Source organism: Papilio polytes, unplaced genomic scaffold (assembly GCF_000836215.1).
Source record: "Papilio polytes unplaced genomic scaffold, Ppol_1.0 DF823923.1, whole genome shotgun sequence".
Taxonomy (NCBI): domain Eukaryota; kingdom Metazoa; phylum Arthropoda; class Insecta; order Lepidoptera; family Papilionidae; genus Papilio; species Papilio polytes.
In genome coordinates this window covers 3,537,145-3,557,820 of record NW_013525281.1, presented here as the reverse complement: position 1 = coordinate 3,557,820, position 20,676 = coordinate 3,537,145, and the positions used below count along the sequence as shown (strand labels likewise).

The following is a 20,676-nucleotide window of genomic DNA, read 5'->3' as shown; positions in this document are numbered from 1 at the left end:
GGAAAAAAATTGGAGCGTGCGCGACATTTTAACATCAAACAAACAGAACAGCGTGACATGTGCTATGTTATTAGTAGTCGTGTCGCATTGTTTTACAAAACAATTTCTCTGATAGTAAACTATCAATCTATCAATTAGTATTCAAACCTGCTGATTACGGCGTAAGCCTGCTACAGACGCTCAGTTCTGGCAAATTTAACTTTCAGATAAAATGTTCAGTTAATATTTGTCAACACACAGTCGAACTGTTGAGTAAAAACTATCTGTTAGGACTATATATATATATATATAATATCTCTCACTCTAACCGTGATTGTAAAATATCCGTATAGTTAAATTAGGCCATTTGACCCGGTGAGCTGCTTTCGAGGTAGTCCTGTCAGAAAAGTTGTAAAAGCTACGTGAAAATAGAAAATGATATATAAAAAAAAAACCAGCTACATTACAACAAAGATCTTGTTACACTTTTTTGCTAAGATTTAGTTTTTCTTACGCCCGAGGGTTCATATGTTCTTGTCAATACGTTGTCAATAAACGTAATTATTATTAATTAACGATCTTTGTTATAATTTGTTAGAAACAATAGACAACATTATGACCGAAATAAAAATTATTTATTACCGCAAATACGGGTTGTCCCTCAAATATGTTACAAGTATGTCAACTATAAATACACTATGATTCAATATACAAATATTCTAAACTCGACCTTGATTTTATAATAGATCGTTACGTACAAAGTAACGCATCCATCACTGACTGTTTTCTTCTATTATAGTTTAGTTGCCACGTGCTTAATTGTGATAAGTGGACGTGACTATAGTTCTGGACGAAAGCCAATCTGACGCATCAGTGGCCCAACTAAATTGTTCACACATTTAAAACATCACAATTACTTCATCAAATAACCACAATAAATTAACGAAAAAGATAGAAATTTAATAAGTATCTCGTCTTTTTCAAGAAATCATTTTTAAAGCAAAGAAAATAATGTTATGAATGTAATAGTTAAATATTCACTAGTGGTCGATTTGACGTTTAAATATTGGTTACATATCTTTTGGTTAATTAAATATAGCGCATAAAGTACTTGTTTGCAACTTTAATAACATTGTTAAATACTGGCTGTGCCCGTGAGTAAATGTTATTGTATGCATTTGTCAAATTATTAATTGCAAATGTCAAAATGACATGAAATGATGATAAACCATGGCAATCTTTTTTCCTTGATGTTGGTAGCAACTTATGGTCTCTTTCCCACATAAAGGTGTTTTTCCAATTTATTCATCCCCTAAATTTAATAGCAAGAAAATACATAGCCTAAAGCATGTCGTAAGTGTGAGACTTTTTATTAAATAAAGAATTATTTAAAAATATGCCGTGATTTCTGACATCTTACGCCTCAAAGTAGTGTGTGTTTACGCGTAATTATATTAGTATAGTATATTGATACGTTCGTGCAATTTAATTAGAAATGGGTTAAAACTGTTCCATATACGAAAATGATGAATATTTCTACATATACCTGGAAACATAGTTCATATTAGTTGAATATAAAACATGTTATTATAGTTACACGACCGTGGCACACATTCTAAAAGCGACGCTATTAACTAATAACTTATGCATTAGCAAATTAATATTAATTCATTTATTACTAACAAGTTTGGAAAAGTTATAAAAGGCAAACTGTACAAAGGAAGAACTTAAGTATCAGTACTATGTTTTAATATTTAACGTAAAAATATAAAAAAACACACGTTTTAATTTAACAAGTTTTTGTTAATAGTAATGGACTTAATAGTTCTGAGAAGTTTATTTAATAGTGAAAATAAACTATGAAATTATTAATTTTAAACCATCATCGAGTAAGAAATGTTCATAAAATCTTTGTTCTCTCACACTGGTTACTACTATGGGTATGGTATATTCCCATACCTTTGTTTTGATCAAGTATACTTAATTACGCAGTGCAGTTCACACGGCTGTAAATAAGATTAACACAAAGTGTGTGTATTTGTAAAGAAATATGAAAATTCAATTATTATGATTTTCATTGCTAGCTTTCGCCCTCGACTCTGTCCGCGTGGATTTAAAGAAGTAAGTATCCTATGTGTTATTCCAAACTATCCTCTACATTTTTGCCAAATTTCATTAAGGTCTGTTCAGCTGTTTAGGCTACAAAATCTAACAAACATCCATCTCGTAATGTTTTGCATTTATAATATTAGTACAAATTTAATTAAAACAAAGTATGTTTTTTTTTATAAACTAAGGCACAATATTATAAATAAATTACCATTCTGATGGTGCAAGAATTTTTAAAATCGGCTCAGTAGTTTTTGAGTTATTTCAATACATACAAAAATACAAAGCTTTCCTCTTTATAATATTAGTACGAGTATATAGATATTATGTATAGTATATACATATAGATACGGGTTTCTTACCACGATTGGATTGTTTTAGCTCCCGATATTTCGGCACAGTTGCATGCGCCATGTTCACGGGCTGACAGAAGTGATGGGGTAGTGTGAAATATTTTTTGTTTTTTTTTTTCACCCAAGAAACCCGTATCTTACGAACATTATATTTGCAAAAACAACGACAGTTTAAAGTTATATATCAAAATATTGTACTTTGTCTATAAGTATAGCTTAGTACTGTTTAACTCGTTGACATATTTCGGCTATGTTAATCTATCAATCTCGTTTATCTCAAGATAATGTCATAAGAGTGTATCACCTTTGGAAAATGATTGCTTTAATGTTATCCCCATAAAGTTGAAAATAACACTATTTTAGTTTTCGGTCTTTGAGAAATAAATGTTGGCAATAATCCAGATAAAACTTAAACATTATTCTTCAACTATAATCATTAATGTTATGAAATGTTACCAATACATTAAAAATACTTTTACATCAATAGACAACAAACACACGATAAAGAATTTAAAGAAAGAATTGGTTAATTTATCAAGTCGCAGAAGAAATCTTTTCTTTTAGAAAAATTTCTTTTCTACAAAAGCTTCATTTTCCAATTTTAAAAGTTTACTTATATAAATCGTTTGTACACAACAAACAGCGTAGAACGTTATCTACAATCGTATTCAATATCCGTTGAACTTTCGCCCTTTGAATTGAAAGGGAATTGATAAAAAAATGGGGTAGAACTGGACTTCACGGAACTGATAAGACGTCAGTCGAACAGACAATTTAACGCCTGTATTACACAAAAAAATAGACAACAGGAAGCGAACAGGAAGCGAATTTTATTTGGAACCGTCATATACTTTTTTTCAAATCCTTAACAACCATAAGAAATCTAAAGAAAACATAAATATGAAGAAAAAGATTCTGTAATCCACCGAAAAATTCTGGTCTGAATGTAACAAAAAATTCATCTTTTTTGTTTGATTTTTATCATTTTATCAGAAAAGGACCATCTTATAACGAAGTAGGAAATGTCAGAAGTCAAAAGCGTTGGAACTACATAAGAAGGCACCGGGCGGCCTTGGTCAAATGTTGTGATTCATAACTGAATATTACGGACTATAATTATCTAAACGTATATAAAAAGCGCAAACACTAAAAAAAGGCGTTTTTATAAGGTTTCAATCACTTTTCCTAGATATAACTTAATAAATAAGGATGTATGCATGTATGCTTGATACTACGTATCTCTAAAATGGCTTAGTGCATTTAAAAAAAAATGGCACAGATGTAGAACATAGTGTCCAAGAAAACGTAGGTTACTAAGGGCCTGTCCCACTGGCTGATAGAGGCTCAGATAGCTTTAAAATCACGTCACTGTCTGATAAGGTAACAAATTTCGATATTTCCATCACATATTTTACATGTTGGATTGTTATCAGACAATTTACAATTTGGTGAGACAGGCCCTAAGTCTTTTTTAATTCCGCGAGGACGTAATCGCAGGAAAAGTCTTGTAAAATATAGCTTTTCTCGCTAAAATTATTACGAGTTTACGCAAGACCTTATTTATTTTCATTTTTTGGACCTTCGCTATCATCAATATTATAAACTTCTGTAATGGAATTTGAACGTTATGTTTCAGTAGAAGTAGGTTTAAAATACACTAATATTGTGGCTGGTGCGGGCGTCACGTGCCTTGGTAGTCTGATTGAAGAGTCTAGCTTATCCGGTACAACTGGTGACATACAAAATTGGCGTGTCAGAGCGGACTTCGTAAATTATTCGTGTGTAAATGTCCTTAGGCAGATCTAATATTAACTTGGTTAAAGAGAACTAAATAAATTCAGAAATATGTTAAATATTTGTTCTTAGATGAAAATTAAAGAAAAAATATTACATACTCATTTTGATTTATTAAAATTGTTTCCAATCATACTAATATTATAAATGGAAAAGTTTGGATGGATGGATGGATGGATGGATGGATGTTTGTTAGAGTTTGTAGCCGAAACGGCTGAACCGATTTCGATGAAATTTGGTACAGATGTAGACGATAGTCTGAAAGAACAGGTAGACTACTCACGTTTAATTTTGTTAATTCCACGCGGAGTCGCGCGCTAAAGCTAGTTAATCATATTAAAGTAACACTTAATAGCAATATGTGAGACGCATACTTTGTTTTTGACATTGACCAAAAAAAAAGACTTCAATAAAAATTGTCCATCAAAGATAACCTCTTTCTATACGATAAGAATGAAATACGTAAAAGGAACTGATGCCAAGACCAGACATTTTACAACACAGAGTAGACCGTCTTATATAAGAAAAACCGCAGAAAATTATGCACCTAAAATGTTTCTTGGAGTTTAGAACCTGTATTATACTTTAATAATCTGTAAAAAATAAATCAAGCAAATTCATGTTAAGTTATTCACAAATTGACCTCGTTTAATATTGTATTTCTATTTCTAAATATTTAAGAAAGTACGTTTGTAGGTTAAAATATGTTAGATTGTATCATGATTTATTTATATGGAAATTCTATAAATGTTAGTTTAATTACACAGTTATATTTATTTTGTTTCCAACTTAATAATTTAACGTAGAATATATCAACTCTTAGGGACAATCCCACCACTGGCTCACTCAGATATGTTAAAAATGACGTCACTGTCAAATAAGGTAAGAAAATCCGATTTCCATCACATATTTACACGTTACAGTTTTTGAACAATTTACAATTTGGTGGGACAAGCCCTTATTACACTAAATTCTGATTAGACTCGAGTTCGTTGATATGACAATGCGGAGACGCAAATCAGAATAATATGTCAAATGATGTTTTAATAAAGTACATTTACGACAGAACAGGAAAAAGACATTATCATGTTATTTTACAAATTCGTAAAAAAAAAAATTAAAAAAAAAACATCGAATTCAGTACCTCCTTCTTTTGGGAAGTCGGTCAAAATTAGATTGATTCATTAACAAAGGAATACATAATAACATAAGTACAACTCTATGACGTATGCGACGGGAACTCGGTATTAAGGTATAAATCTTAAGGAGAAAAACCAACTTGTATAACAAGAAGCTTTATCAAGGAGACATTTTATGCCGAAGCGTGTTTCTATAATCGTTGTTTTATTTGTCACTCTAATCATCATATCTATACTAATATTAGGAAAGATTTGTATTTTTGGGTTTTTGTATGTATTGAAATAACTCAAAAACTACTGGACTGATGTCATAAATTCTTGCATGATTAAAAAGCTATGTTATCACTGAGTAACATAGAAAGTATTTTTAAAATTCACGAGGGTGAAGTCGCGAGCAACGGCTAGTGCCTTATATACATGAACCTCTTTACTCTTCTCTTTCCATAACTTGTACCTTATTTACCTATGTACCACTAGTTATTGTAATATGAAACAAATCACACGTCAACATACACCTTTAGGATGTTTGCTAAAAATTTATTTAAGTATCAAAATATACGTAGACGTAGAAAATTTGAATATATTTACGTATATTTGCATGAACGCATTCTTATATTGTCGTTATTTGCTCTGGAGTTTTTTGCAATTGATTTTAAATTGATCGGCTCGAATATATTTGGCTCATAATTCTAACAGCTACGCAGCGAAAGGTCCATCACAAATAAAAGACCGTTTACATTAAGCATTCGAGGTTTACATTTAAATTACACATTAGTAAAGAGTAAAAAAATCCGACATTTGAATGACCTCAAACCACGACGTCCAAATCTTAATGTTAAAAAAACGAATACAAACTAAGTTATTATTACTATCTACCCAAACATCACGTAGGCATCCTCAATGTATAACGTACGTGATGTAACATGACCGATATTGTCACAATTAATGTGCGGAAGTTAATAATAATTAATAATTAGCGTTATTAATGTCACTGCCAACTAAACACTATTACTTAATAATTTAAAAATGATGTCAAATGACATCGTATATAAGTTTTTAGTGAGCGCCTAGAACAGATTTCACGCTCCTTGGTTTCGTTTTAACATATTTTATTCTTGTTAATTTAATTAATCAGCAAAATCATTGGAATTCTAAAATTTATCTTTTTTGTAAAAAAGGTTAAGGTTTACCTTGCGAAAATCAAGCGTGTTTCAGTATCGTTCAGAAAATATCCATTTAAACACTAAAATATTCACTAAAAAATAACACAAGTGAATTTACTGAATTAAATTTCACGTAGAAATTAAATATGAAATTAACTAAGACAACACTTGATTTGTTTATAAATATTGACACGATTGCGCCGTATGCTAGCTGCGAACGGAACAGAACGTCCGTCGAATGCGGTGTTCGCGGCGTTACTGTCAGAATGTTAGGTATCGACCTACGGAATGACAATGAATGGAGGGCCAGCCAGCATTCAGATCCGCAGTCTGGCGCTGCAAGCTCTCTACTGCACTGCAGCTTTATTTCTGGCATCAGCAACTGGCATCGTAGTTACCGCAAACACATCTCTCAACACATAGAAACGACATGTCGAAAATTGTGCCAACAATTAAAGTGCGTGTCGCGAAGACGCCGACCCGGTTTCCAATTGTCGAATTGTCATCCCCTAAATTAAAGCGAAATATTTAATATAGTTAACCTTTTACAAATTGAGTTGAATCATACAAATATACTCTTTAGAAATTCATTTAGAAATGACAAACATAGACCTTTTTAAGACTACCTTCTTTCTTAAAGCTTTATTTCTTCTTCGTTCAATTGTTTGCTAATTGTAAACTGCGAATATGACGCTTTCCATTCATTCATTAAACTAATTTTGCATTGCTATACATTATAAAGATTTCATTTCAAAAAATACCCTAAAAAAAGAAAAATATAACAGAAATGCTAACATTGTCTTATAAAAATTTTGAACATTCTTTTTGTCGACTTGATAAAGGCTAAGGTTTTTCAACATTAATTTCCTCGCTACTTATAATGACTTCAAAAACGTATGGTTTATAAGTCCCCGTCCTTATCCCAATTTACTAACGAAGAATACTATTAATCAATGTAATAATCAAGGATTGTATAATAAAAAAAATATACGATGCCTAGTACATAATACATTACATTGTGTGCTCTGCGTAGTTCACAATGAGGAGGGGACGCATGCGCGAGCGGACTCAGCCGGCCTTGCTCTCACATTTGTCTCCACGGCTTTGTACAGACCTCTAGAGGTTAACAGTCCATGGCCAATCCACATAAACATACTTCTATAGTTGTATGTGAATATTTGAGGAAACTGTTACTTTGAGCACTGTAGAAGGAATTTAATTGTGTATTTTTATCAAGCAATAAAGATTTATGCTTACGGTATATTCAAGTCTGTGGGTTTCATTTCTAAGATATTAGACATTTTTTGTACATTTTTCCTTGGTTTCCCTATTTTTTTTGTGAAAATAGTAGTAGATTTTTGTTAATGTATTAATTTTTCCTTAAACCATTCCAACTAAGTGCTAGGATATGGTTCACGACAATCGTCGAATGGCGGGATTCAAACCCTCGAACGCGAGATCGGTTATCCTTACTCCAAACCATTAGGCTTTTAGCGCTTCTAGTTTTCGTTTTTGCTTTCATGAATTAAGATTACTACTGAGTAGCGACTTTCATAAACTACTGCACACACACTTTTTTCATTTTCATTTACACACAAATGTATTTGAATGATAAATAGGTTTATAGTAAACGGGTAACATTAAAATATGTTAAAAGATCGATTTAAAAAAACGTGATTGAATTAAAAGTATGTGGCGGTAAACGTGGACGACCATGACAGCTCCATTCATTGCCAAGGGCAGATTTATTTATACCGCAGTTAACTGCTGCAGTTATATGAAAACGATATGATCATTTCAATTATTGTTATACGACGTACGCGTGGATTGAAATTATTATCATTAAAAAAGTATATTTTTTTACAAAAGTAGCTTGTTCTAGGGATGAATTATGATTCCTACGTGTTTTTAAATGTTATAAAAGCGTTTATTTCAAAGGATATCTTTCCAGTTGTGTTGTTAACTTAACTTAGTAAGTTATTTACAAATTAATATTAGTTTAAATTGAAACATTTCTTCTAAATAGTTACATTATAAAACAATAATAGATATCTAAGGAGTTATTTTTGTTTGCTATTAATTTAAACGTAACGAATAAGAATGATCTTGTTTTATTTCAAAGTGTGTTAACAGTAAGTAAAGGTTTTCTAATTATTACAATACATTCATTGTGCTTGCCACAAAACCCACCTGTCGAGGCAGCGGGCACGCTCCGGCATACGTGACTAGTTCACTATACCCTCGTGCGTCATTCCGTGTCCCAACTGAATGCTCCTATTTATTACCCTATTGTTTTATTATTCAATCAATGTTAAAATTGTAATAGCGTTGTTAGAATGAAAATTATACAGTTAGAACTTTGTAACAATAATATCTTTCGCCCGCAACTACGTGCGCGTGGAATTAAGAAAAATGTAAGAACCCTATGTGTTCTTCCATACTTTGCTCAACATATATGACTATAGAGATCCGTTCAGCCGCTTTAGCGGTAAACTCTAACATTTATCCATTCGTGTGAGCATTTAAAACATTAGTAAGAATTATTACTTTCGTTGTATAATAAACGTTTTCATTCTCATGTACATCAAAGCATAGCAAATCAACTTGATTTGTGACAGAAGTATTAAGATTGGAGTTGTAAATAATGAGAGACCTTGTAATAAAAAGAATCCATTATTCTGGCTAAAGATAAAAAAATCTATTTTCCGTATTGGTCTTTAAATACTTGAAGTTCTTGTTTACGGAACGAATCGTACCGTTTGTAGAGTAATTATCACTACGGCTATTATTGTATAAGGGGTTTTGTTATATTTTGACTCTTCTAGTAAATTGCAGACTGTTGTCTATTGCTATGACGACACTGAATTGGTCATAGACTGAGCCATCGCCATTTCGGTGACAATCAGCGTCCAGCGCTAAAGGAAGTATGCCATTTATAGCGACTATTTTAAACTGTCCAACCCACAGGCGACATCTGCGTGGGCCGACAGTGAGCTCTTTTGTATATCTCCCGTTTACTTTGCTATTCTCGTGACTTTAAAACTTTAACAGACATGAAGTAATTAAATTATAAACTTCAGACATTAGCATCGGTGTACGTATTGAGTTGAATGTTTAACTTTGTGCTCAATAATGAAATTATTTTAATGTAAGCGAAATAATTAGAGAAATCATCAATTAGGAGTTTAAGTGCATGTCCCACACCTGGCTGATAGACTCAGATAGCTTGAAAATATCGTCACTGTCAGATAAGGGAACAAAATTCGATACTTCCATCACATATTTTACACGTTGGATTGTTTCTTTTACTTTTTACAATTTGATGGGGACAGGCCCTAAATTTTGCATATTTCTAATTACGTACTGTTATTTTGAAGCATAGTCGTTTAGCGTAGGAGTTGGTATCTATTCATTTCGTATGATTCATATTTGTCGTAATTACGTATTGCGAAAAGTGGGTCCTTCCTACTGTTACTTCCTGATTGCTTTATTAGACTAATATTGTAATAGGAGTCTAAATTGTGTGGGATAAATTATCGTTAGAGCGCAACTTCGTAATTATGTCTGTTCATCTAAATTGTTTGACGTGACTTTACCCTGATGTGTTCTAATTTGAATTGGACTGTAGTTATCATTACATAACTTTAATTAATAAATTAATTTTAGTCTAGTCTTAGTTTTGAAAAATGAAGCTAGTTGACCACTGTCCATCAACCCATAAAGTTCATGTTTCATTTCACGTGACAGACTAACAGTCGAATTAAGGAAAGGGGGAAAATGTTGAGGTCGTTTCGATTTTAACCCTTTTCAACAAGCTTGTAATTATCGTGAAATAGTTCATGCATATTATGTAAATTACAAAACGTTTTTTTCGAAAACCTATTTTTCGCTCACTCGGACGCACAACTGCTGCATTGTTTTAAACTCACCAGCTCGGCAAAATGCTGTAAAATGAATGTTGCAAAAAACGAGGTCACTCTCAACACTAATAACGAGAAAGTTTTACGAACTTTGCTAATTAAAAAAATGTTATTTTTGCACAGTGTGGATTAAGTAGTACAAATCTATTGTTATATTTTTATTGCAACAATTAGGCTGGGCTTCGGCTTGCCAGTAACCGCTTTATGTCATAAAATTGTTAGGTTGTTGTAGTGCCCATTAAATTTCTCCTTTCCAGGGATAACCGCTGAAGTTGTTTGCTGAAAGACTTGTGGTGTAGGATTTTTTGCAAGGAAAGTTTTTTTTCTTGCTGACAAAATTTATAAAACAAATAACACTATGTTGTTAATTATTGACTTTAAATTAGTAAATTGTAATAGACAAAAAATGCTTCGCACGATTTCACATTTTTAAATCCATAACAAAACGAACCTGAAACTGAAATTGTTTCATGATTAAAAGAAAACATCGGTTAATGAATAGCTACGTACTTACAATAAAAGCTCTGTGGTCTTTGCAATATCACACATGTAGGCTTACAAAAGTTATGAAAACAAGCAAAATACAATGGCTGTCATTGCTCCAGCTTCTCTTTAACTAAAAGCTGGAAAGTGTTCCCTCTCAGCGGAATGCATGAACAATGCGCAAGAACTGAGGGCCCTTTGTTTACCTAGGCTTTGCTAAAGAAAATGTTCACATACGGGAAAAACTGGCCACGAGCACTTTTCCATATTACACCTTTCAAGCTTTCAGACAACAGGAACAAGACGCTAAGTAATGATTCGTTTGAAATAAAACTGAATACAAAATTTAATGTTACAGTTAACACTACAAAACCATTACAACTCACACTAATAGATGTAAGCATCTTAGCTAGCCAGATTTTTACGACTTCCTAATCATGAGTTATGATAGCATTATTTATCTTTGGATATAAGTATTTTCTAGATTATTTTTTAAAATATGCTTTTATTTGTGTTTCTATAAACAAAAAAAGATTGTAGTCAAAAGATGGTAATATTTTGAAATGTCAAAGTAAAGATCTGACTGTCACCGTCAATCTAATCTAATTAAAATATCGAAAATAATAACAAAAGTATTTTCTAAAGTTCTTTTATTACGATCGGTATTTATTAGTCCAGTAATAATGTATCTTATGTTTGATTTGTCTAGCAGTTCATAAAGCTTTGAAAATGATTCAAGAAAATGTTCGTCAGGATCTACTTGCTTTCGTACCAGCTTCAATTATAGGAGAAATTAAATGTTTTGTTTTTTATGATAACCACCCAAGAGATGATAGACAAATTGATGTTTTAGTTTGTACACAGCGAAAAGAACTGATAGAATTTTACAAGAAGGAACAAATTTCATCGCTACTGTTAAATACGTCACAGAATTTTCGTGAAGTTCGCAGTTATAGGAATGGGAACTGCGAACTTTTTTATTTAGTTGCTACAGGCGACGAATTGTTTATACTATCGAGCAAAAGTAAATTAGATATTATTCGCAGATTAGCAGATATTGCTAGTTTTGAAGTGTTTGATAATGGCGGCACTGGGAGAGGTTGTTTAAAAGTGATTTGTAAAGATGATGCTGTGCCATTACTTTTTGATGATAACTTCAAACTTATTAATGAAACGAGTAATGAATTGAAAACATTACATTCAGATGATTCAGCCCCAGTTATAATGCAGCTAACAAGAAAATTAAAAGAAGTAGAATACAACATTAAATGTAATGAAAATAAATACAATGAATATTTATATCTAAGAAGAATGGCCACATTCCATTTACATCAGAAGTTTGCTCCAAATCTAAACGAATCTGTCTTTAATTTGAATACAAAAGAAGTAAGTTTATTCTCGAATGCAAAATTAAAAAAGATCAAAATGTTTTGTTCTAATTGCATCCATGTATAAGCATCTTCTTTGAATTAACTTTTGTTAACATTGCCAACACATAAATAAAAATACTTAGTTGTAGTTTGTAATAATGTTAATCCAAGAAATTAATGAAAAATTTCTATTTCAGGTAGCTTCATCACTTAACTTAAAAACATGGCCACCATGGATTAAATTGTGCAATAAAAAAATTGTAGTCTCTTTCAACTTGTTAAATAACAATGATGTGTAAGTTATTTGCTACTGTTACTTTTGATTTTAAAAATGTATAATTTTATATAGATTTTATTATATTAACAGATATTCAAGTGAGATTTTTGATTAATAATATATATCTATTTTTAGATTACTTGAGGATGTCTATGTTCTGTTGAACAGTAGTACAAAAAAATCATTAGTATATTTGACCAAACTTTTTCACCAAATACAAAATGAATGGATAGAAATTAATAATCAGCATATAAAAGCTAACTCATTAGTAACAGTTGTAACATGTATTGATTTGAAAGAATTACATAATGATGCAACGGGTGGACTAGAGTTTAGTATGGTGTTAGTTTTTAAAAAGTCTGGTGAAAATTATCTACTTCCGTTCGAAAAAGTTTCTATTTCAGCATCAGATGTAATGGGAGAAAATTTTGATGTTCTTGCAAATAATATGGGTAATCATTTTATTAAGATTTACTTAGAACAAAGACAGTTACTCAAAATAATATATAAATTAGTGAATTTAGTTCATTGAAACAAAGTCCTGTAATCTCCAACTATCTTTTTAACCAATTCCAAAAGGGAAGTGTTATATTTGTGTTTTTATACAAAAGCTTTGATAACCATAAAGTCATGAATAACCTTAAGTTAGTTATTTCTGATAGAATATTTTCTAATATTCCAGATGAACACCAAACCTTTTTATCAATACTGGCAACATCAGAAAAGATGACATTATTGCTCAGACATATAAAAGATCAAGGAGGTGCAATAACACCCGCTGATATTTTCAGCAAACATTTGAAAATGGAACAATTTAAAAGTATAAAAAATGTTTTCATACATAAATCATCACCTTATCATACACTACATGGAGTAATGGTGATGTGTGAAAATGGTGAAGACTGTGGTGATCAGTTCACCATAGAAATACATTCAAGGTAATTTTATTTAAATTCATTTATTTGATAAGGAAATTTTAATCTTCTCATTAGTCATTAATTATTTTAATATTATAAATGTGAATTTTTCGATGGATGTTTTTTTATCCATATCTCCAAAACAGCTTAACAGATCATGCTTTAGTACCTATGTAGAAGTCTGAAAGAACACTTGGGCTACACTCTGAATTATTTTATTTATGCAGAGGAAGTCGCAGGCAACGGTTATTGCAAATTTAGTTATTCTTGTTTTTATTAATTGCGTTCGCCCGCGTGGAATTAAAAAAAAACTGAGTAGCATATGTGTTCTTCCAGACTAATCTCTACACCTATGCCACATTTCATAGAGATCCCTTCAGCAGTTTAGGCTTAAATATCTAACTAACATTGATCCATCCATCTAAACTTTGGCATTAATAGTATTAGTAAGATTCATTTAGTACTTCTAAATCTAGTCACTAAAATAGGAACTTGCTATATCTACTTACCAAAATTACATTGAATTGATTATTTCCATTGAATTACTTAATTTCTGATTAAATTACAGATGTCCGTCGCAAATAGTGTCCTTAATTCATTACATCTATGAACTACCATTTCGAATTATAATTACAACGCCAAATTACAAAATTACATCCAACACAAAGGAATTAGCTCATTATAATGAGGAAATATCACTCAACAATGAACAAGGCATAAATTATTCACAATTAGGTCCAACTGCTTTGAATCAAACTTCAATGTTACTAGAATATCTCGATATGTGCATGATTAAAATGAATACAAGTGAAAATCAAGATATATTAAATAAAGTTGGCAGTGAAATTGATTTATTTGCTTGTGGTTTGGAAGAATTCAAAGAATTCAGAAAGAAGTTGGTAAATGAAATGTACAATGGTATAAATGAATGTAGAAAATCTGATATTTCACAGATAAGTCAAGATTCAGAAGAAATGATTATAGAAATAGATGATTAAGGGCCTGTCCCACCACTGGCTGATAGAGGCTCAGGTAGAGTTAGAGATTGTTATCAGACAGTTTACAATTTGGTGGGACAGGCCCTAAATGTAGCATTTATAAGTCTAATAAAGAATTATTTTGATGTGTATTCTTTTATTTCTTTCTTGTAGATATATTAGCATATTTTGGTGTACTATTACAAATAATGAATAGAACTTTTTAAAATTAAGGAATTCAGAGGATGACAGGAAACCAGAAAATAGGCTTTATAAATAAATTCCATACATTTTAAACGAAATTTTTATTGTAAATTTTCAGATTTAAAAAAAAAATAAATTATTTACATGTTTAGGAAATTAGTTTTTATAAATTAAATTATAACTGAGTTTTGACTATAATGTCATATCTTGTCTTTCCTCACATTTTCATTTACAAAACATCAAAACAAAATCAAAGTAATAGAAATACAACAAAGTAATAGAGTAGTCAAATCTTAGTTTTTACTAATATTATAAATGCTAGCTAGTTTCGATGGATGTTCGTTACATCTCCAGAACTGCTCAACAGAACTTGATGTTTTTACAGATGTTGAATATAGTTTCGAAGAACATATATGCTATAGTTTTTTAAACTTCCCGCAAATATCGTGGACAAAAGCTAGTATGTCAATAAGTGGCTTTATTTTCCATAACCAATAAGACCCATTTCATTTTTACAGTTCAGTTACAATATAAAGGTTCTATAACATATTTCTTTAGTTGAATACATTGAGTGTTAAAAAATATTTACTTAAAGTTCTTAATATAAGGAGTTGCATTGTTAATGCATTGACAAATTATTATGGTACATTTTTTTTACTCCTCTAAATATTAATAATTATAATTAAATGATAATAGAAGTAGGTTTTACTTAAATAATTATTAATAGTACTTGAGCAGCACAAATAAACTATATTTAAATGTAACTTTTTTTAAATTATTTATTAAATAATTAACATATTTCTTAGTATTTTATAGCACCTTAAAATCAGCTTGTATTGTCCTAATTTGTTCTTAATTAACAAATGAATAAATAATAATGTTTCTATTAAACTAACCCACAACCGATATGTAACCCGTTTTAGTTGAAAACAAATAATCTGACGTCACAAAGGAATTATATATTTTTATATCGTATACATAGAAAACTTTGCAAACTTATTTATGTAAAATATCTTATATGAGATTTTAAGGGCCTGTCCCACCAAATTGTAAATTATATGATGAAGTGTAAATTATGTGGTGGCAATATCGGATTTTGTTATCTTAACTGACAGTGACGTCATTTTTAGCTATCTGAGCCTCTATCAGCCAGTGGTGGGACAGGCCCTAAACCTCGTAAATGCATTGAATTATTTATTTATTAATCGGGACATAAAGATAAAAAAAAACTAAAAGTGCGCCAGACTTTGTGATTAAATATTTCCATGTTCTCGTTTGCAAAATCTATTAGAAGTAGATTATTTGTTTTTAACATATTTCTTAATAGTAATTAACGTGCTCTTAACATAACAGACAGGATTTGTTTAACAAATTCCTATCCGGAGCAGAAATCATTCGTCAGGTACTAGGAAGCAATTTATTGCCGCCTGACTCTTAATATATTTACAATTTAAAACTAAAATCTATATAAAAACAAGGTTATCACGCACTTATAAGCTCGCTGAATAGTCTAGAAACGGGATTTCTTAATTTGTAAAAAAAATGTTGTCCTCTCGCTTCCTCAATCTTTTTTTTATCTGAAAGTGTAAGTACGTGATAACCTTTATAGTATTATGCAAGAAACTGTTATATCTATGTCAATAATATTAGGTTAGCGTGGTATGGACATGTTATGCGAGGAAATGGGGACATAAACCAGAAAGTGTTAAGATTGAATGTGGATGGCTACAAAGGAAGAAGAAGACCGAAGAAAGTATGGATGGATTGTGTGAAAGAGGATATGCTTAAGAAAGGAGTGGATTCAGATATAGCTGATAGAGATGTATGGAAGAGCAGCTCATACTGTGCCGACCCTCCGTAAGGGATAAGGGCAAGTGGATGATGAGTTTATAACTAGCCAGTTCTATAATTGTAAGATAATACTTCTATTATTACTTATTATAACTTATTAATACTTCTATTATTCTACAATTATGAAACTGAATACAAGTTATAATTTGAATGACTTAACGATTTTATCTAACTTAAAAAACACATTTTAGAACATTAAATATAATCACACATGTTATTTTTAAGGATATACAATAAAATACTAAATTACATTAATGTATGTACAACATAAATAACATAGAATGGAATAAAAAATAAACTATGAAGTTTTAAAATATTACGCTAAATTATGTTACATTATGAATGTTACTAATTCTATTATTGCATTGCACTTCCGGCCATTTATTTCCTACTTAACGTATTATTAACTAAAACTTAATATAATAGAGGTATATGATAAATTATTAATAAATGTAATTATTGCACTAACTATTGCACAAGTTCTTATTGCATAAATTTAATCATATAAATATTGTAATTGCGAAAGTTACGATGGATGGATGGATGTTTGTTAACGTTTGTAGCCTAAACGGCTGCACGGATCTCCATGAAATGTGGCACAGGTTTAGAGCATAGTCTGGAAGAACACATAGGCTACTTTTTATCCCGGGAAAAGTTACGGTTCCCATGAGATTCATTAATTTAGTTTTTTAAAGTTTACTCGATCATTCTCCAACGGTTCAACATATCTTATTGCAATTTGGCACAGATATAAAACAAAGTCTGGAGTACACATGGGGTAAGGTTCATCCCCGAGAAATGTTCTTGAGGGATACGTTTTTGTTATTTACATAGTTCGTATATTTTCTAATACCACGCGGATGAAGTCGCAGGCAACAGTTAGTAATTCAATAATATAAAATTCACATTTCGCCACTATCGTTTAACATCACGTAAACTATGTCTAAATGTTCGACTGCAATTAGAATTTTCGTCACTTGATGGCAACTTTCTAAAACTACCGAAATAAACGGAATGCGTCTCCGTACTTTCCGCACCGGATTCACTTCGTGCCTCGTTTTCAGTATCGTCTGTTTCACTACCATTAACTATTTTAGCTATAACTAATTTTCTTTGAACTTGTCTAGAACATGTAGAATCACTACTTAAATAACCAGAATCATCTATATTACACTTTTTTCGTCTATATTTAGTTCTATGTCCATCTTTATCTCTAACGAATGTATTAGTGTCGACACTATTGCAACAATTTCTATTAGAATTCCTGCAAGAAACACTTGTTTTTGGTAATTTAGGGATTGTGTTAGCGGTTGACGGCATATGGTCATATTGACCACATTCTGAAGTTTGGACAGCTCTCACTGGACTGCAGGATGAACTATACTTTAAATCGTCCATTCCACACGGATTAGTTTCAGCCAATAAGTTAATTTGTTTCGGACTAAGGCTTCTGGTTTTCGAGTTTTTTGAATATGATCCTTCAGTTCTATCATTTTCTACTCTTCTAGCAGGAATGATTGGTTGTTCGTATGTGTCTTCAGTTGGAGGTAATGGAGGCAAAATATCCGGTCTAGCTAAGTTTTTTAACTGTTTTATTGTAGGTGGTGTACACTGTCTTTGTCTTTTAGAATGTCTGTATTCGAGAGTTAATATTCGACCTTCTTCTGCATTCCAGCCACTATCGTCCAATGTATCATCGGTATCTTCTAGTTTGGAACGCGTGTCTGATTTCTGCAAATTTTGTTCCCCTTCATTTCTGAGACTATTAAATTTTGCTGTATACTCAATTTGATTCGAAGTTTTTTTAAAAGTACCACTGCTTCTAAGCTGTATTCTTTGAGGTTGTTTATTATTATTGTCAATGTTTTCAACTAAATCTTTTCGACTGAACTGAATGTTAGGAATGAAATCTTTATTTTTAGGATGCTTTCGATCTAATGTGTCTGGCTCAAAACCATCTGATTCGTGAATCTTTATGTAGTTTTCTGGTGGATCTTTGACTTCTATAGTCAAGCATCCTGGCTTCTCTTCACCGTTTTCTATTTGATTGAATTTTCTACTACCCATAGAGCATTCTGATCCACTTGGCGTAGTTGGTGTACTTCCGAAATTATAGTTATTGTTCACATACACTTCGCTCACTAAACTATAATCGCTTTTCTCTTTTGTACTATTTTTAATTTCTATAGGTTTAGGAGGATTTTCTATTGGTTTTTCAATAATTTCATAATGATTTTGATCAATGCACATATCTCTTTGCGGCGACGGAGTATTACTACTACTTGAGGTTTTATATACAGCATTTCTCATTGTGAGTTCTTCTTCCATAGGTAATGCGTTGCTTAGACTGGGACTTGCTTGTGAAGAAGGAACTTCAGAGAAATCGATTGGTGTCAAAATTCTCTTTTTATTTGTCGTTCTTTCTAAACTATCAGTTTCGTAATCGTTACCATTCGGACTATCAGATTTGTTTGTGAATGTGCTTTGACCGTCAATATTCAGTGATCTGGACATGAATTTTTCTTCATCAGAGCTGGTATTTTCAGATTTGGCGCAATGTTCTAAAGCGATTGCTTCATTAACCATATCAGGAAGTGAGTTTTTGTTACTGAGGATTTTATTTCTACGTTGTGTTTTGTAACTTCTGGAACTGCCTGATCTAAAGTCGTTTAAGGCGATATCATCATCGATTGCGTTAGTTTGATTGAAGTGATCGCAGTCGATATTGTCAAAGTCAGGTAATGGTATATTGTAGTTCCTTAACGATGGTTCCGATCTAACAGATCGAGTTGAAGATCTATTAGAAGTATGGATATGATCGCTTGAATACATAGAATTGCAAGAAAAGCTTCCTTGTTTCTTAATTCTGCATCGATTTTCAATTGGTAACGATAGAAGAGATTCTGATAGATTTTGACTATCATGTGTATCGCTGTATATTTGTTGCTTCCCGTTAGGTATATTTTCTAGCCATTTGCGAATGCTGCTTTGTTTATCGCCTTTTGTGTGACAACCGGTACATTTTATGTCAGTTTTTATGTGATTTTTCGGGTCACCATCAGTAGTACATCCCGGACAGCCAACACAATTGACAGATTTCTTTCTACTATTCTCTCGTTTAAAACTCAGAATACTGCCGCTACGTTGGCTTCCTAACCCGTGATATAAATCTAAACTGTTCCCAGAATTATATGTTTCTTCCTCCGGTATTTCATTTAGCACTGGATGAAAACGCTTAGAGGCCATTTTGTGCTTTGCTATTGAAATTACTTCTCTTATTTTTGTAAGGAATTCTAAAGCAGCTGGTGGGGGTTCCTGAAAAGATGATAATTTTTTGAATATACAAAACTAGCTTTTCGCTACATCGTTGGCGTAAAATTACAAAAATAATAAAAATATGTAGCCTATGTTACTCATTAATAATGTGACTTTCTAATGGAGAATTTTTTTTCTAAATAACTCAGTAGTTTTTGAGTTATTTCAATACATACAAAAATAATAAATAATCCTCTTTATAATGATATTCCTCTTTTAATATTATATAGACATAGCTTTTTAATGGTGCAAGAACTATTGAAATCGGATCAGTATTTTTTGAGTTATTTCAATACATAAAAAAATACAAATGTTTCACTTATATAATATTAGTATAGATAGTATAGAAAACAATGTCTATACAAGAAAGAGACTTGGTTGACTTACGGCCATTAAATGTGGTTCAAAGTAAGCTGGATTAAAGTATAGTTTTCGTCGCGTGGTGCCCACTGGCCGAGTTATTTCTCTATCCTCGATAGTCTCCACTATCGACACGTGTTCGTCGGGGAGTTTCTCAATCCCTGATTCATCGCGGTGACCGACATCATCATTTTGATGTCTCACTTCACGACTTTGGAGGTGGACGACCGCTGATGTTGTTTGTTTCTAAAAATGAGTAGAAATATTAGTTTTGTTCCATCTTCATCACACCATCACCAGCTCACTATACGTCCCCACCGAGGGGCTCGGAGCCTACTCTAAGTAAGGATGACTAGGCCATAGTCAAGCTGGCCAAGTGCGAGTTGGTTGACTTCACACATATCTTTGAATTTCTTCGCCGATATGTGCAGGCATCACGATATTTTCCTTCACCGTAAGAACGTC

General features: G+C 31.7%; 3 protein-coding genes across 4 annotated transcripts in view; 1 reads left to right on the top strand and 2 right to left on the bottom strand.

The window, feature by feature from the left end:
• Window positions 1–6,863, bottom strand: part of LOC106102552 (carbohydrate sulfotransferase 11) — a 28,189-nt gene extending 21,326 nt beyond the window's left edge. Inside the window, exon 1 of one of the 2 annotated variants that reach the window (XM_013282070.1) lies at window positions 6,565–6,863. The gene's annotated coding sequence lies outside the window, so the exon portion shown is untranslated. The remainder of the gene's footprint in view (window positions 1–6,564) is intronic. The other variant, XM_013282069.1, reaches the window with a different exon arrangement.
• A 4,662-nt stretch (window positions 6,864–11,525) lies between these two features.
• LOC106102171 lies at window positions 11,526–14,574 on the top strand. Its single transcript, XM_013281582.1, has 5 exons — window positions 11,526–12,326; window positions 12,508–12,605; window positions 12,723–13,039; window positions 13,270–13,525; window positions 14,073–14,574. Exons 1-5 carry the CDS (start codon window positions 11,670–11,672, stop codon window positions 14,500–14,502), a joined length of 1,758 nt encoding a protein of 585 aa, XP_013137036.1. The 5' UTR covers window positions 11,526–11,669; the 3' UTR covers window positions 14,503–14,574.
• A 2,799-nt stretch (window positions 14,575–17,373) lies between these two features.
• The window catches only part of LOC106102102, a 7,411-nt gene continuing 4,108 nt past the window's right edge, over window positions 17,374–20,676 (bottom strand). Inside the window, exons 6-7 of the mRNA XM_013281511.1 lie at window positions 20,239–20,457; window positions 17,374–19,851 (exon numbers count right to left, since the gene is read on the bottom strand). Coding sequence (XP_013136965.1) covers window positions 17,452–19,851; window positions 20,239–20,457 — 2,619 coding nt within the window. The 3' untranslated portion in view covers window positions 17,374–17,451. The remainder of the gene's footprint in view (window positions 19,852–20,238; window positions 20,458–20,676) is intronic.

What these genes read in the sequence shown, in the direction of transcription:
- LOC106102171 (XM_013281582.1), top strand. Translation starts at nt 11,670, where the DNA reads ATGATTCAAGAAAATGTTCGTCAGGATCTACTTGCTTTCGTACCAGCT. An exon ending in TTAATTTGAATACAAAAGAA is followed by an intron (nt 12,327 to 12,507) that starts GTAAGTTTATTC and finishes TTTCTATTTCAG; the next exon opens with GTAGCTTCATCACTTAACTT. An exon ending in TGTTCTTGCAAATAATATGG is followed by an intron (nt 13,040 to 13,269) that starts GTAATCATTTTA and finishes CTAATATTCCAG; the next exon opens with ATGAACACCAAACCTTTTTA.